Source organism: Centruroides sculpturatus, unplaced genomic scaffold, assembly GCF_000671375.1.
Source record: "Centruroides sculpturatus isolate CEXI.00-Female unplaced genomic scaffold, Cexi_2.0 scaffold1488, whole genome shotgun sequence".
Lineage (NCBI taxonomy): Eukaryota > Metazoa > Arthropoda > Arachnida > Scorpiones > Buthidae > Centruroides > Centruroides sculpturatus.
In genome coordinates, this window is record NW_019385746.1 from 17,111 (window position 1) to 34,387 (window position 17,277).

At 26.7% G+C, this 17,277-nt stretch overlaps 1 protein-coding gene across 1 annotated transcript in view; it reads right to left on the bottom strand.

Moving 5' to 3' along the window:
• The window catches only part of LOC111641727 (glycerophosphocholine phosphodiesterase GPCPD1-like), a 43,208-nt gene that overhangs the window by 10,257 nt on the left and 15,674 nt on the right, over positions 1-17,277 (bottom strand). The window contains exons 8-14 of the mRNA XM_023387936.1: positions 16,566-16,701; positions 10,810-10,864; positions 5,048-5,140; positions 4,899-4,976; positions 1,145-1,160; positions 883-1,013; positions 684-814 (exon numbers count right to left, since the gene is read on the bottom strand). Of these exons, the coding sequence (XP_023243704.1) occupies positions 684-814; positions 883-1,013; positions 1,145-1,160; positions 4,899-4,976; positions 5,048-5,140; positions 10,810-10,864; positions 16,566-16,701 (640 nt within the window). The remainder of the gene's footprint in view (positions 1-683; positions 815-882; positions 1,014-1,144; positions 1,161-4,898; positions 4,977-5,047; positions 5,141-10,809; positions 10,865-16,565; positions 16,702-17,277) is intronic.

Consider the following 17,277-nt stretch of genomic DNA (forward strand, 5'->3'; position numbering starts at 1 on the left):
TTCACATAATCATTTGAATATTGAACCATTATAAAAACGTTCCAGAGAATTGAAAATACCTGATGATGGCCTGTTGATCAGGTTGAAAACATTTGTTAAAGCAATAAACATTGATTCTCATAGATATAAGACGTGTTTGTCATAGTATTTAAGGAGTCTGAGTATATGTTGAAATCAATTTTATAACTTGTTTACTAATTTTTAAAATTGGATAGAAGTTGAATTTGCAACTTGATGTTTTAGAAAACAAAATTTTATCTTCAATTAAAAATAGTGAACCTTATCAAATCAATATTTATTTGATAAAAATTCTCTTCATTTACTTGATTTCCATAATCTTGCATCATTATGAATGAAATTTATAATTTCTGGCTGTAATTTACTACTCTAACAAAAATGTTTTAATAGTTAAAATCTCTTTTGTGAAAATCAAACAAGTTTTTGCAATAAAAAATACCTTAACCTAGTAATAATTATTTGTAAATTTCTGAATTAACTTCATAAAATTTTATATGCAAATATAACTATACTTATGAGTACAGATAAGATATGTGTATTCATATGTATGTAAAAAAACACACTGAAATATCAGATTAACTGAAAAATATACAAATATTGAGTTGAACATTCCAAACATTTCACTATCAATTTTACATTTCATATAAAAAAATACTACTACTTACATACTGCAAATATCAGGATCAAAACAAGATAATATTATGTATCGTGTACCAGCATATTTTAAAATAATAGTTAATATTTTATCTAAGTAGTCATTAAGTTCAAATCGCTGATCAAGCTCCCAAGTGCCATCCTGTAGCAATAGTTTAAAATATTAGTATCAAATATTAAATTTTAACTTAAAGAATTTCCATAGTTCACCCTTAATTGCATTGGACTTTTTATTTCAATATTAAAGCTAGCTTCAGGCACAACAGCTTTCAGACAATATTCTAATGTTGGAAATGGCTGATTATCTTCATAATCATCATCTCTAAATAAATTTGTATCCCCTATTCATAAGATAATATATATAATAAAATTATACTTTATTACATACTACTACATTGAATTTTATAAGCATAAAATGCATATAATGTAATTACTTATTTTATAATAATTAAAAAATTTTTGTATGGTTTACCTGTAGCTGGATTGAGCTGAAAAAGAAAAAAACGATTGCAAATAATTAATGAAAGGTCCATGCATTACTATGAGAAAATTAAATAGTAAATATAGAATTTAATATTCAAGTTTAAGTTAGGCTTTACACATTACTTCAGATATAATAAAGCCACTTTATCTGAATTCAAAATTGTGGCATAAATATAATTGGTGTGTATGTTAATATTACAATTTGTTGGAGAAAAACAATTTCAGAAGATGAATCAAAATTAATATAAAAACACACACATACTATTGGATTTCTTAAGTTCATCTTTAGAGGATGTAAACAAAATACAAAGTAAATCGTTCAGAGTAATAAATAAAGTATAACATTCTGTAATGCTTTCAAATCAAAATGAGAATTTAAAAAAACATTTCCAGCAAATATGTATTTAAATTAAACACACAATGGAATGTTTTTTGGCCTCTTAAGGGCCTACATCAAGCATCAAACTTTGTAGAACATTGGAGATTTTAGAATGTTTTTAAAATTGTTTTCCTTTTGATATCAAGTCATTTTTGAATGTTTAACATGTGTTACATTTCTCATATACTCTACAAATTACTATTATAAGACAACACTATAGATAAGTTTCAGTATGTGCATGTATCATCTTGTAAAATCATTTAGCTGCTTCCCTTTAGAGAGTTATCAACCAACAACTGCCATGCAGCAGATATGTCACTCAGTCATTACTTTTAATACACTTTCCATTGATTGATGCATTAAAAATTTCCCAGGCCTACAAGGTTCTTATATTTGATCATCAAAGACTTATTAGTTTTGCCTTATCCCAGATAATTGACACCCTGGACTTGCTCGCATATTGGATCAGAGTTGTTACTAGTTTATCATTACAGATGTCCTGTAGGTGTTCTTTAATGCTGTGTGTCAATGTGATCTCAGAGATATTACATATGTGGCATCTACTTTCAAATCTATTGTTTATTATGGGGACAACATACCCCTTGATCTTATCTTTGGTGTTGGATAATGAGCAAAGATGATTGGATTGTGCTGATTCATTAGCCAAATACATTAACACAAGGCTATCTTTTTATAAGTGGTTTGCAGTCTTGGATCCAAGTCCATTATAAGTTATATTTGAATTAAATACAAAATGTTCCATTCTGTATTTAATTCACATACATATTTGCTGGAAATGTGAATGTATGGTATGTTGCTTTTAATTTATGTTCCAGCTATTACACACTTACATTACAGAAGGAGGATGCTTTGAAAATTTATCAAAATTAACAACCAGCCATAAATTTATAATTGTCACAAATTGCATGCTATGTGTTTTTAAAGTACAAAATAGCATTCTAAAAGATCTGTTAATTAACATAGATTTTTGATTATACAGTAAATACGGTTTATGAATAGGTATCTATTTTGATTTGAAAGTCTTTAGAATGTTATGTTTGAGTAAATTTTCTGTTTGACATTTGGATTTTATATTTTCTGGATTTTATATTTTCTGAAGATGGACTCAAGTGCCTTATTGGTGTTAGACTTTATTTTGACCATTTTAACTCCAATACAATAGTATTTTTATTTTATATTTTAGCTTTTAGAATATCCTGTATTCTAAAATCAAAATTTGCTTTCATTTTTGAATAATTTATTAAAAAAATGAAATGATAGTACAATAAGACCCTGTTTAACACTGCCTCAATTAACACTGATTTGATATAATGCAGTCTGCTTGAAGCCTAAAAGAAAAGCTCAAAATTTACACTGATTCAAATTATCGCAGCATTTCATTGATTTGTATATAATATGATTATTTATGAACACAAACCAATCAGCAAAAAGGTTGCAATTCATCTTAGCACTATACTTCCCTTAAATCTATGTTTTGTGCTATTTTGGAAAAAATAACATCATGGATCATCATGCCAAGCAAAGTTCATATGTCTGATATCCATTAGACATATGAACTTTGCTTGGCAAGAATTAGCTGATAAACACATGGAGTGTGGAAGAAGATATGACTGGAGGTATCCAAGGATTCTCACGAGAAGAGTCTATTGTTGACTAAATTGTCAACCTAATCGATACAGCAAGAGGAGGAGATGTAGACAAGCAGGATATTGAGGAGTTACTGCAGGTTCTGGTGAGAGCCTTAAATTTTATCTAAAGTGGAATTTTGTTCTAATTATATAGAATCAGCACTGTTAAATTAGGTTAAAAAATCAACAGAAAACTGCTTACTATTGGCATGCATGCACAAAGTTAAATTGATAAATAAGAAAATCAATTAATCAAAATATTTTTATATTAAAGGATGTTTAATAAAAAAAATTAAGCCATTAAGACCATTCATAGCTCTTTAAAGCAGAAATTTAATTAAAGAATGTAGAATTTGAATAATTATGAAAGGATAAAACAGTACATACGAAGTTTAATCATCCAAAACAAATGTTTTCCTAACCCCTTCTGAGTTCATCTTCAGGTAAATCAGCTGGATCAAACTCTAATATGAACATTGTATGCACCTGTTAAAGGTTCAAGTAGGTCATATTTTGTTATATACAACCTGATGTGCAGTTTCTGTTTTAGGATAAAAACTTGTTGCTTAGTAGTAAATAACTGCATACCAATTTTAATTTTTATTATAAGTGATAAAATTAAAAACTGGGAGAACACATTTAAATTATTATATGAAATTTTGAAAATAAGTTGAATCATAAAAAGAAATCTATAAGTCTATTGTAAGAGAAATAGTAGTATAAAATAGTCAAAAGTGGTATGTGATTTACTTCTAGACAGCAACAGTGCAATGCAAATGCACAACTAAGTGGTGTTTTTTTTCACCTACAGCAGAAGTGCAGTCAAAATAGCAACCTTATTCAATATCATTCCCATAAAAAAAAATATTAAAAATTGTTCTTTAGAAATGTATTTATGATTAAGTTAAAAACTAGAAGATTAACTGTAATGCTTTTTTTTGCTTACTACATTCAAAGAATATTAATAACTTTGTATTTGATCTCAACCAAATAAATTAATTTTTAAGTATTGTATATTGACAGTATGTACTTTTTAACCTCAAATTATACTATCCTTAAATAGAATAAGTCAATATTACTGATTTTCAACCTGATGTAATACTTATGTGATAAAGAATACTAATTTTGAATGTAGCCTATGAAAAAAATATTAAATTTATTTAATTTTAAATAGATCAGTTTTAACTAAGAATTTAATTGTAAATCATTCATATTTCATATATTAGATATAACATATGCTTTTCCTTATTTGCATAAAAATTAAAAAGAAAGCAATAGATTCATACTTCTCAATAGCGAAGTTCCAAATATATATATGATGATCAAAAATTAATGTATCCGAACAGCCGTTGTTTTAACCAATTTATTAAAGTTGTAATGATGAATTAAGTTTGTTCACAAATTCAAACAGAACTGTAGATATAATGTTGATTGAAAAACTTGCTAGAAATAATTTCTTCACTATGAAATTTCTTATACTTTGGGATGAGATAAAAGCAGTATTCTTTGCTTCAACTTGATTTAAATTCATGTAGTAAAATGAATAATGATTTTCTAATATTCATACTTCCATTAATCTAAATGGAAATAACATCTTGATATGGAATTATTCAAGCAGCTATCTCAACCTTAGAATTATACTATGCATCTTGTTATTTCATTTAACATAGTAGTAAAATAACTGTACACAATATTTAACCTAAAACTAAGTTAACCTTTAGCTGTTTTAGCTGCTTTTCTGTCAAGTCTTTAACAGCCACTTCTAGTAGTTCTGTTGTACTTGATTCCTTTTTCTATTAAAAACAAAACAATTAATTTAAGAATTTAGTTAGTTATTCTTGGCTAATTAAGTACTTATTCTTACACTTTTTGGAGAGAGACAAATATAGTAATCATGATATACAATTGGGACTTTATCTTTTGTCAGTTGGACATCTAATTCTACCATGTCTGCACCCTGTAAAGCATATACAGATATTATCATAAAGACTTATTTCATAATAATGTTGGAAGTATTATCCAAATATTAATACTTTCAAGTCATAAGTCTATATAAGATGTATATTATTATTATTATATAAATTAATGTATAATTTAAATAAATTTTTTTCTTTAATCTTAGGTAAGTTGAAGATTAAGAAATTTATATTCATCATTTAATATAGTTAGTTTTTTGTATAAATTTAAAATTTACAAACTTAATAATAACTAGTCTTAAAAAATAAAAACTGAATATTGTTGAACATTGAATATTGTTAGAACAACTAAACTGTTCTAATAAATATATATTTGAAGAAAATAAATTGACAAATTTAATAATTAAAATTTCAAGTTCTATTGTAAACCTTATTGCAAAAATAATGTGCTGATAGTTTAAAGTGAAATCTTTCAAAATTAAATAGTAAGCGCTATTCAATAACTTTAAAACTAATGCTTTAAATTAATTTTTTTTTCTAAATTGATATATTTATTTTGTACCTTGCAAATCACTATTATTATGATAATTGTAAAATAAGATATATAATCTATTTTGATTTCACCAAATAAGTTTTGGCTTTTAAAATTGATAAGAAAAAAAAATGTTCAAAAAAACTACATAACAAAATTATCCAGTTTAACACATTCTCAATTATAGAATTCCATAAACTTTAATAGATCTTAAACCCCAATTCACATTAATTAGCAACATGAAACTTTGCAGAAATACTTTTAGTATTTAATTAGCTAAAATAAAACCAAAATTCAAAAACTATTTAGAAAGGATTTAAAAGCTCTATTGCTTTTAAGAGAGCATATTATAAAATAAATTTTAAAAATTTCACTACTTTACAACTGATTAAAACTAGAAAATAAACAGTGCAAAAACTTGACAAACCAGCAACAAAATTATAAACTGAGTGTGAATGTTTTCACCAATGTTAAACCAGCATCATCAGGCAACAAACTGCTGAGAAAAAAACTGGGGATTTCTGAACACATGTAGGAGGAAGAGGTGTATGATGTAAGAAGAGAGGAGAGGGAGGGGAAGAGAGAGGAGTTTATATTTTGTAAAGACTTCCAGGCAGTGGGGAAGGAGTCAATGTTGCAATAGTTTATGGCAGAGTTATGGCGGGTGGTCTTGTAAATTTCCACTTGTTCTAATTGTTTAAAGGACATATGGTTTAGATTAGTCATGTAAGAGGCGTATCTCATGGAAATCTACCTGGATGCCTGGATTGGATGCCTGGTTGGATATCTGACACAGATATCCAGGTAGATTAGATAATAAAGTGTCAATTTGAATATATGTATTTTCTTTCATAAATTAGAACAAAGAAAAAGTTTTTGAAATATCATTTAGTTTCTGTATTCACTTCTCTTCAAGGATTTTTTAAGCAAGACCGAGGGGGGAGAGATGTAAAGGTCAAGATTTGTTACTAACTTTAATGAGCAAACATTTTTTTTTGTTACTAAAGTAGAAATTAATAAATACTGTATATTAATAGTTATATATTCTTAAAAATGTTATAAAAATCAGCAAAAATTCTGATTAAAAATAGTTCTAATAGATAAAGATTTTATCATAATATAAGTTATGTTAAAATAAATCTCCCTATTGGTTAAAATTTAAATAAATCTAAAACTGTAAAAATAAAAAGACAGGAATGGTATAAGATTTGTTTGGTCAAATTTTATTTCAGATTTTGTAATTCAAAATCAGTGAAAATATTTTGGTATTTTTTCCCAAAAATTTATAATAAAAGGAAAAAGTAATGATTTTTATTATGGGACAAATCGATTATAGTGTATATATATATACACACACACACACAAGTATTTGTGTGTGTGTATATATATACACACATACACACAAATACAAACATCTGTGAACTTGATATATTAAAGCCAAATGATTGCATAACTGAATGCTTCTGCATGATAAGCAACAGTTGCATATTCAAGTCCTACTCTGAACCCTTTTTCTTCCAGAACCTTCTAAATTATAATTAAATTAATATTTATTAATTATTACATTTAATAAGAGATTGGCTTAGGAGTAAGCATCAGGTGCAAATTACTTAGGATTTAATTATTAACAGCAGCTGTAATATAGCCTGATCTAATCTGGCAATTGTTTGGACCATCTATTAATTATGTGTACTGTTTTTTGACTTACTTTTGATCCCATCTCTCCCTGTTGTGTTCAATGATGTACTTTTGGAAAACCATTCTTTTATTTACATGTTCATGGATTGCTGAAATTGAAATGACTTAATGTTTAACAAATTTTTTAACTGGTAGTTTCTTCAGATGGAGTTGCAAGCAGGCTTATAAGATCAAATTCATGTGCCACTAAAAAAGTCCACAGATAGATAGGAAAGTCAAGGTACTGTCATGTACAAGGATGTACTTTTCATGATTCTTGACATGGCTCCCTTTAACTGTATACACAATTATTGAATGGTTCTCAATAGAAATGTCAATGTTTTCTGCTTTCAGTGTTATTTGCTTTTACTGAATTCTATGAAAAAAATCATAAATTTTTCAAGATTTTTTCCTAACATTTATTGAGTATATGAAAAAATATTTGATATGTAATATGAAAAAAATCTTTACATAGTGAAGTAAAAGGTAACATCTCTGATAGTGTAATAATGATGATTTCATATTTAATTTATACATTACTTTAAATCTGGAAATTAAACACCAATGACATTTACATATATGAAATGTTATAATTTTAATATATAAATTCATAAGAATTACCGCATAATCATGGTAATTAAATAGATATATCTACATGTATGACTAATTTACATAAATTAAAAAATATGGTCTGTTTAACAATTTTATTTTAACACCTCTATATCAAAAATCATTTATCATAAGAACTTTCAAATTTGATTTATTTATAATGGCATAAGAAAAAAAAATTTGTTCAAACACTTAATTCAAAGATTAATTACAGGATGTTAAAGAATTTTATTTATCATTCTGAATACCTTTCCTGACACATGAATAAAAACTGGAAACACTAGTAGTTTATCATCAAAATATCTACAATAGATCCATATGGTAGAAAATATGCAAGATGTTTCAAAATTTGTAAAAATACAGTAAACAACTCAAAAATAATATTGTTAAAAACAGGAACACTAAAAGACAAACTAGAGAGCAGTGGCTGATCCAGAAATATCCAAAAAGTGAACCAATTGAAAAATTATGATTATTAATAAAAAGATACTTATTGAAATGTGTGCATGACAATTGCATTACATCCAACAAACATTTCATCATAAATGTTTTTAAAAAAATGTTTTGAAGTTCAAAGAAGTACATTTTAATTGTTGTGTGTGTTAATGGGGAAGAATTCAGCACCTGTAGTCCTTGCCCTGTATCCACCATTAAAGAGCCATTTTATATTAATGTTATCATTGTGGATAGGTGATAAGATGACACTTTTTGATTTCTATATGTAGAAATCATTAGTGTTCCCCTTATTTTCTGACTTGAAAATTTTTGAATGACCATCTGCCCATTTTCCCCCTTTCACTCAAAACATATCCATATTTACTTTCTCGGTGATTGATGAATATTAATTAACCTGTGCCAACTTCAGCGTCAACGTATCAAAAACAAATCTGAACATGCCGCACTTCACTCATGCCTGGATTGATCATTGTAAGTTGAGCACTGTCAGCTTGTGTTCAGTTTCCGGCTATGTTAGTGTAATAACACACAAATATATCTAACATCGTGTCATAACACAGTCCCAAGGATAGTGTGTTTTTGATAGAGAATGTGAAACCAAATAACAGGAGGCAATTACCCTGAAATAGACAAATGCCGACTTCTTTATTTTACAACATACCAGTGGTTAAGCTAAGTAAAAGTGCAAATCTTTTAGTTCGTGAGTGATGTTTTGGGAAAAAGCAGAAGGCTTTGCATCAAGCTTGATGGATGACAAGAACAATTTATTCCCTAAAAATGTTTCTCCTAAGGTCAGAACAAACTATCCACCAGAGAAAAAGGAAGCTTTGTGATTTCTCTGTTGTAACAGTTTACTTAAATGGAGTGCAGTGATAAGATCCCCTAATCAGGATCTCTGCTTCTTGAATACAAAATAATACAAAGTGATAGATAACCATTTCTACAGCAGCTTTATATAAATTATTAATTAAAGAAGCATAGCCCACACTTATATTTATCCAAAGACTTTTAAGTTTTATGTCCCTTTGATGACAATGTTGACCTACAAACCAAAAGGTAAAATGTTGCTAAATCTGGACAAAGAACATTGATGTATGGGGAGGAAATTTATTCCTCTGCATAAAGAAATTGATAGCAAATTATTTGGCAAGTTATTTTCTTTTTACTATAGTAGTACATTTTTACCTTGTCTCATTTATTTCCCATTTTAGAGAAAACAATTGATGACTTTGTATCAACTCTTTTCTTGGCTGCAAATAGATACAGGTTTTCTTCAGTAATGTACTTCGTGAAAAAAAATACTTTGTATTTAGCAGTCCAAAGGACAGTTAACACGTTAAAAGCTGTAAATGACTGCTGAAAGAATTGTTATTGCAAGACTTTCACAGATTATTGGCTGAAGAACAAAAGGAGTTTGCATTGCATCATGTGCAAAACCATTGAAACCTATATCCAGATTGCAAAAAAGAAACAGTGAAGAGAAAGTATGCACAAATTTCTAATCTTGTATTGAATGTTACAGACAAGTACAAGTACTATATTAAAAACTTGATAAAATATTATATTTCTAGTTATTGATATTTCACTGTTGCTTAATTAATATCCCCCACACTAATCATTCCTCGTATTCAACTTTCTTGCTAAAGTCGGCATGGGTTAATGTCATCATATCGAGATGAAACAGTAATTCTGATCAAATGCAAAAAAATTTAGGGAGTGAGCACAAACATTTTGACAATTTTTTTTGGTCAAAATAAGGGACATCTTAATAAACAACGAAAAAAGAAAAATATAATCCTTTGGTTTTGGTGATTCTTTAATATAAGATGGCACTCCTAATTTCATTGCAGTATGCCTAAAGTTACTTTATGTACTGTACACTTCACAAAAATGAGAAATTACTTTGGGTGTCCTTCTGCTTGTTCATTTCAATCACTTTATTAAAACATCTGTAAGGAAACTGAAAGTTAAATCTTTTATAACACGCATTTTAATTGGACAGCATGGCATTCCAAATTTCAGAGCCATATCATGTAACTATGATAAACAATATTCTTTACATACTTCTAGTTACAATATATTACATGGAGTACAGTGAAAATTGATGAATTCAAGATTGATTTGCATAAATATTTTTCCCATCAATTTTTAAACATGAAATCTGAAAATTTTTCAATAAATGATTTTTTCTGATGAAGTACTGGACTACATAAACTTTAATTATAACAGCCACATTTACAATTAAACAAAATATTAGGCTATATTTTTAATTGAAAATAAAAAATTTAGATCATTGGTTAACCGAAATACAGGAATAATTAAACTAAAATAAAATTAGTAAATAATAAGTCAAGTTATTTTAATAAAATGTAAACATACATAATTAAGTTTAAATCTTAAATTCAAAAGAGTAATATAAAATTAATATCAACTTGCATGTTTTGCAGCATAATTGAAGGATGCCACTGTATTTTCTAATACACTGTCACTTCTGTATTAAAGAAATATTTCACTTAAATATAAATGAAAAACTTATGTAAATTGTATAAATTAAAATTTTGAAAATTACACATTAATTTTATTTAAGCAAGCTTGGCTGGAAACTTAAATAAACACCATTTGCTATAAATTAATTTTTGGTTATTTTAAATTAATATTCTAGCTATAAATATTAAAGCAGAGCTGCCAACTATTTATAAATTATAAAATCATAATTGAGAAAATTATGACATTACAGTTAATAGCAATAATTAAATATTTGTTTTCCACTTTTGTTAAAAACTGATGCATTAATTTGTACATAAATTAAATTTTTATTAAAAATTACTGATTCATGCAAATGATAGTCTTTATATTTTAAAATTATTTTAGAGCACAGTTTGCAACATATAAAATTTAATGCAGTAACAAATTAATGAGAATTTTCAATTTATTAAAAAGTTTAAAATACTAAATTAGAAGTTTTATTAGAATAAGTAAATCTTACATATCATATCATAGTTAATCAAGAAAATAAGTATTGATGTTTACATAATATTGAGTGTTAAGATTCTAAAACTTATACATGATAATGGCCATTGTTGTAAATATTGTTTTTGTACAAATTTACTTACTAGAAAATTAAAAATTGATTTAATATTTTAACTCTAATGAACTTCTGTTGAATTAATGCATTATAAACATTTTTCAGTATAAACTGCTTTATAAAAAACATTTTTATAAACATTGTGTGTGTGTGTGTGTGTGTGTGTGTGTGTGTGTGTTATAAATATAATATATTAATTGAAAGCATTTTCCTGACTTAGTTTGAGTAAAAGGCTGGAACTGAAAACACAGTTCAAATATACTGTATACCAAATTATCATTTACAGCATACAGTATACCAAATACTGTATGCTGTAAATGATGCCACTTAAAGATTTATGAAAGGTTCAATGGTTCAGTTGTGATGGAGTAACAAAAAGGTACAATGTGAAATCTATGGGAAAGCATGCTGGACACTTTCATGCCATCTAACAATTAAGTTTTTCTTAATAGTTTGAACCCATTGTTCATCACGACTGTGCATTCCTACTTTTAATTAATGCATAATTAGCAGACAGACATTTTGCATTAAAAAAAAAAATTAGTTTAGTTGATATTGATTACAGTGCCATCTACCAACTTTTAGCATTAATCTCTATTTTACTGTTACTTCATGATGAGACCATATTATTACTTATTCATATGTTACTTATTATTCAATTTCTTACTTAATGCTGATAGATTTGTCAAAAAAAAAACCATCAATCAACTAAAATAAGAATAAACTTGAACATATAACTATTGGTAAGTTAAGATTTTTATAACAGCCATTGAAATTGCTATGAAGCCAGCCAACATTATCCTCACTGTTAATAAAACAATTTCAACTGTTAATACAGTTGAAATTGTTGGCCTTAGGAATGCTAAATTGCCACCCTGAGAAAAACTGAAAGAAGGCATTGAGAGGACCAGTGGGAGGAGCCTCTTGGTACCAGAGAACAAGTATACATGAACACCTAAAAACAGCCCAGAAAAAAAACTTTCTGTACTGATGGTTTTTGTGTAGAATGAGCTCATTTAAAGTTTGACATTTGTAGTTTTATTTAATTAAAATGCAATTTTGACAAATTCCTGTTAGTTGTGATTAATCCAGAAGAAAACAGTGCTTTCTTTAAATTCTAGAATTGTTAAATTAAATGTTGTAATGCTCATAACACATTAGCATGAACATTACATTTACAAAATGTATCATAGTAATTTAAGTCTTGAAAATGACAAATTGCTATGATGACTGCACAACTGAAATTGCTTGTTAAGCTTAAATTCTCACTGTTATAAACTATAATAGCATTATTTTTTACAGTATGATGAATGAATATGATTACAGTATCATAAAATCATTTTTAAACACAGATTAATAGAACTAGAAATAACAATTTAACCGATACCTTTAAAAAATGACATTCACACTCATACAATGAAACAAACATACTAATTTTCAAACTACCAAGACAAGCAAGAAAACCTAACTATTCAAAAGATCATATTTATAGTAGAAAATGTAGAAAAAACAGCAATGTTTGGAAAAATCAATTTTCACAAAAGAAAGAGGAAAAAACAATTTTTACTTTTATTACCATAAAGAAGAATTTGAAAAGTGAGTTTACAAATTTTTTTGTCACATACTTATTGGTATAGAAGACACTTATCTGTTTACAAATTTCAATGTTACTCTATCATCTAAATTGATCAATTTGTAGAGACAAAAATCAAAAATTAATTGAATTTATGGCCTATTTTTATTAAATGATAATATAAAAATGCATACTTTAGCTGAAGTTTCACAATAATTTTAAATAATATTGATGAAATATTAAACTTAGTTATGAACAATGACTTATATTCATAGTTTTTCTAATACCACCATTAGGAAGATGATTGATATTGTTAAAAACACGGCAGCATCTGTAAAATATCAACTTGAAACTGACAAAATGATCAGAAAGTAAAAATAAGTAAATGCTAAAAATATTTTAATAAAATATTTATATCATCAAAATTTAATATACTCTTAAAGAATTTTATCTAATTAAGATACGAATGGAAAAGCATTTTAGAAGATTTGTAATATCTTTTTTCTCTGATTAGAGATATAGAATATTATACTTTGTTTTTTGTTAATTATTCCTACATTGAAATCTAACAAAAAATTTAAAATGAAGTCTTGTGACAAATTCCTGCACTGAAATTATAATTAGGCAACAGAGACCATCATAAAAAAATTCTAAACAAATTAAAAATGCACTATTGTTACATATTTCTCAGAAAATTAAAAAGAAAACAAAATATAGTAACAAGACAAATTGAGAGAGTTGTTTTGCAGAAAAATATTCGTTTTCACAAAATATAGTAATTATTAAATTTCGAATGGAATTTGGCTGAAATCCATTTCTATGCTATGGATGGAGAATCTGAAATGTGATTCAGTACATTGATGCTTAACTTTCCAAAAATTTACACACTGCCATGACAATTGTATTTTTATGAAGTTCTTTCTCTGCAACATTTTTGTTAAAATTGTGCATATTATAAGTTGAAGATATATTTAAATCTTTTTAGAATCTTTCGTGATTTCTGCAAACGGGGGAAATCAATGCTTTAAGTATTTCACATATTTTCAAAATTATTTAAGAAGGATGAAATTATTATATATGACAAACTAGAAGATTTTGCAGTTTATCAATGTAATACAGTTTATCTATTTTGACTGTCTCATTAGGAAGAATCAATGAAAATGTTTTTCCTTTTAAGTAAAGTACAGTTCTTGTTACTATTCAAAAGTATATAAAACAGCAGACAGGAAAGTGTTTCAAACACAAGTTATTTAAAATATGATATAAAGCAAACTACAAAGTTTGCATTTCAATAGAATTAAATAATGTATAATTATGTATTATTCAGAAAGCATTTTTGTTTTTGCTGCTATATATTTATCTGAAAAAAGTTGGCAGCTCTAATATATATTTGCTTTTAGTATAATTCAAATTTACCCCTTAAAAGAAACTATATTGATAAACATTTCAAATTAATAAAATTTGAGATTTTATCATCTTTATTATCTAAAATATATGTAATATATAATATATGATATATAATATGAATAATGTAATAAAAACAAAAGTTATTTCATGCAATAAATAGCAAAATTGAAAGAATTTATTCTACATTTGAAATCCAGTAAATTTTATAATCAAAACTAATGCATAAAAATTAAGGATTATTGAACCAAATCTTAAAAATATTTTAAAGATTTACCTGCCAATTACAGCATTGAAAGGAGTCAAAATCAATTTTGAAATATTTGCTTATATATTAATAAATTTAAGTAAATTAAATATCACTTGATTGAAAATCTTAAACTATAATCATTACTATTTTAAATGAATTAATTATTAATGAACATACCAGTTATTACAAATTATAGATGCTGCACTACAAGAAATACAATTTACATAAAAATTGACAATTGCAATATGACGATAGTTAATATATATCTAGAATAATGATATTTTAATTAACTACTATTTAAAAGAAATAGTTAATTATTACCCTTGTTTTATTTCAGACAGTTATTTTAATAAAAAGTAAATTCTCTCTCCTCTCATCCCTTACAGTGTCCTTTTTTTGTGATTACAGTATTAACAATTTTTTCCAGAAAAATGAATGCCAGTGGATTAATTATTAAAAATTAATTTTGTTAAAGAATCATTACAATCTATAAAAAAATATGTAAATTAAAGCAAGCTTATTCTGAATCCAAATGCTTTTTGCAAAATAGAAGAATCCTAATGTCCATTATAATTGTATAAACACCACCAATAAATTTCAGTTAAATAAATAAATAAAAAAAAGGCAATTTGTTAAAAGCAGCCAATTATATAAATTAACATTAAAACAATGTATGAAAAATATTTTAAAAAATTAAAATTTTAATTTGTTCCTAAATGCTTCAGTAATACAAAAAAATTTATTAAAAAGATAATGTTTTGATGCACAATTGTTCATAATTGAAAGTGTAAATAACATTGTTGATAAAACAGCTTTTAACATGAATTCCAAATGATATTCTTAGCAATATGATTTATTGGAACACAATGCATATGAAAAAATTTAGACTAATCTTGAACTACTGTATTTTATTGAATTGGCACCTGGACTTGATTATCCTCCATCTGGGATTTGGACTCATGCAAATGAATAGCATTGGGGTGCTTACTTGTGTCATGTTAAAATATAAAAATCCTTCAAAATTTTGCAAACTTTTTATCAATATTAAATGAGTTTTATTTCAAACTATGGTACAGCACAACATTGATGAGAATGTTTCCAGAAAAGCTTGTTTTAGGAAAATTTACTTAATGTGCTGTTGCACATTTCTCAAGCGTGGTGTTATTCTAGTACCAAGAATGTGTCATAAAAAAATGGCCATCTTCTACTGATATTTGCCAGTGATGTGCTTTCATGATTAGTTGGACTATTGAGAAATATCAAAAGCAAGTTGAAGAAAATCAATTTTGTTGTTAACTTACACTAGTAATAAATAAAAATACCAGCATTTGGCTTTAGCAATAGGAAGCATATAGTATATATATATTTTTTGTTTAACAAAATAACTACGAAATTACCAACAAACCAGCATAAATTAACTTCAAAAACGAACGTTTTCTACCGTCTTCAACGTTCGTTTTTGAAGTGAATTTATGCTGGTTTGTGGTAATTTCGTAGTTATTTTGTTAATTCTCACACCAGTAGTGTTGGTATGATAGATGATTTTTTTTTTTTGTTTATACTAAAAGCTGTTTTACTTTAACTATTAAAGTACTGAAGGGGCAAAATCAAAAATCACAGTAATCAACTGTAAAAACTAAGTGCCATGTTTCAAATAGTTGCCAGCCTTGAATAAGTGCCAGAAATTTTGACTTATCAAAATAAGTACTTGAGTGCTTATTCAAGGAAATATTAAAAAGCTTATGTACAATACTTTATACAACTATACCATGGTGTTTCTATATGAAGCACCATGTACTTTTGAATATTTCAGAAATCCAAACAAACAGCATTTTACATACTACTACACTTGACAAAAGCAATTTTAAAAATTTGCCTACGTATCAGTCCTACGAACTTTTCCAGCTCCTCTATGACCGACATCTAGTTGAGTAAATCCATGCTTCCAATGTGTTGCATAAGTTATACTGAAATCACATGGATAGCTTTGAAGTGGTTGAATGAATAAATAAGAAACTAAAAAATAAAAAAGAATTTTAAGTAATTTTATATAAGAAGTAATAAAATAGTGAATTAATTTCAATGATTCATTCAAAACAGTGAATAGTAACATATAAAATAAATTGAAAATAAAATTACTAAAGAGCAACATTTATATTTTTCACAAAATAGAATATGGTCATGTCAGATATGTGGATATTTCTAGTAAGAAAAAAACTATTACTCACAGTAAATAAGAGAACTGGTAAGCGTGCCGCACGGCAAGCGGAGGCTGCGGGTTCGAGTCCCGCCCCGGGCCAGTTCTTTTATTCCAGAAGATTCTAAATTTATTTATTGATTTATTTATTTAATTATTAATTTACTTAAGAGATGGCGCCTAACGTCTACCTCTAGTGTCAAATTACTTTATTCCAATCATTTAATTAGCCGTATTATAGCCTGATATTTAGGCGATCGTTTGGTGATGTAAATAAGAGAGTAATAAATTTTTTATCTGTAGCAACTCAAGCGTTTAATACCTCAAAATATTAGAAATTTTTGAAGGATGAAAATTTTTAAAGTTTGTATATGTATCAGTTGATAAACTAACAA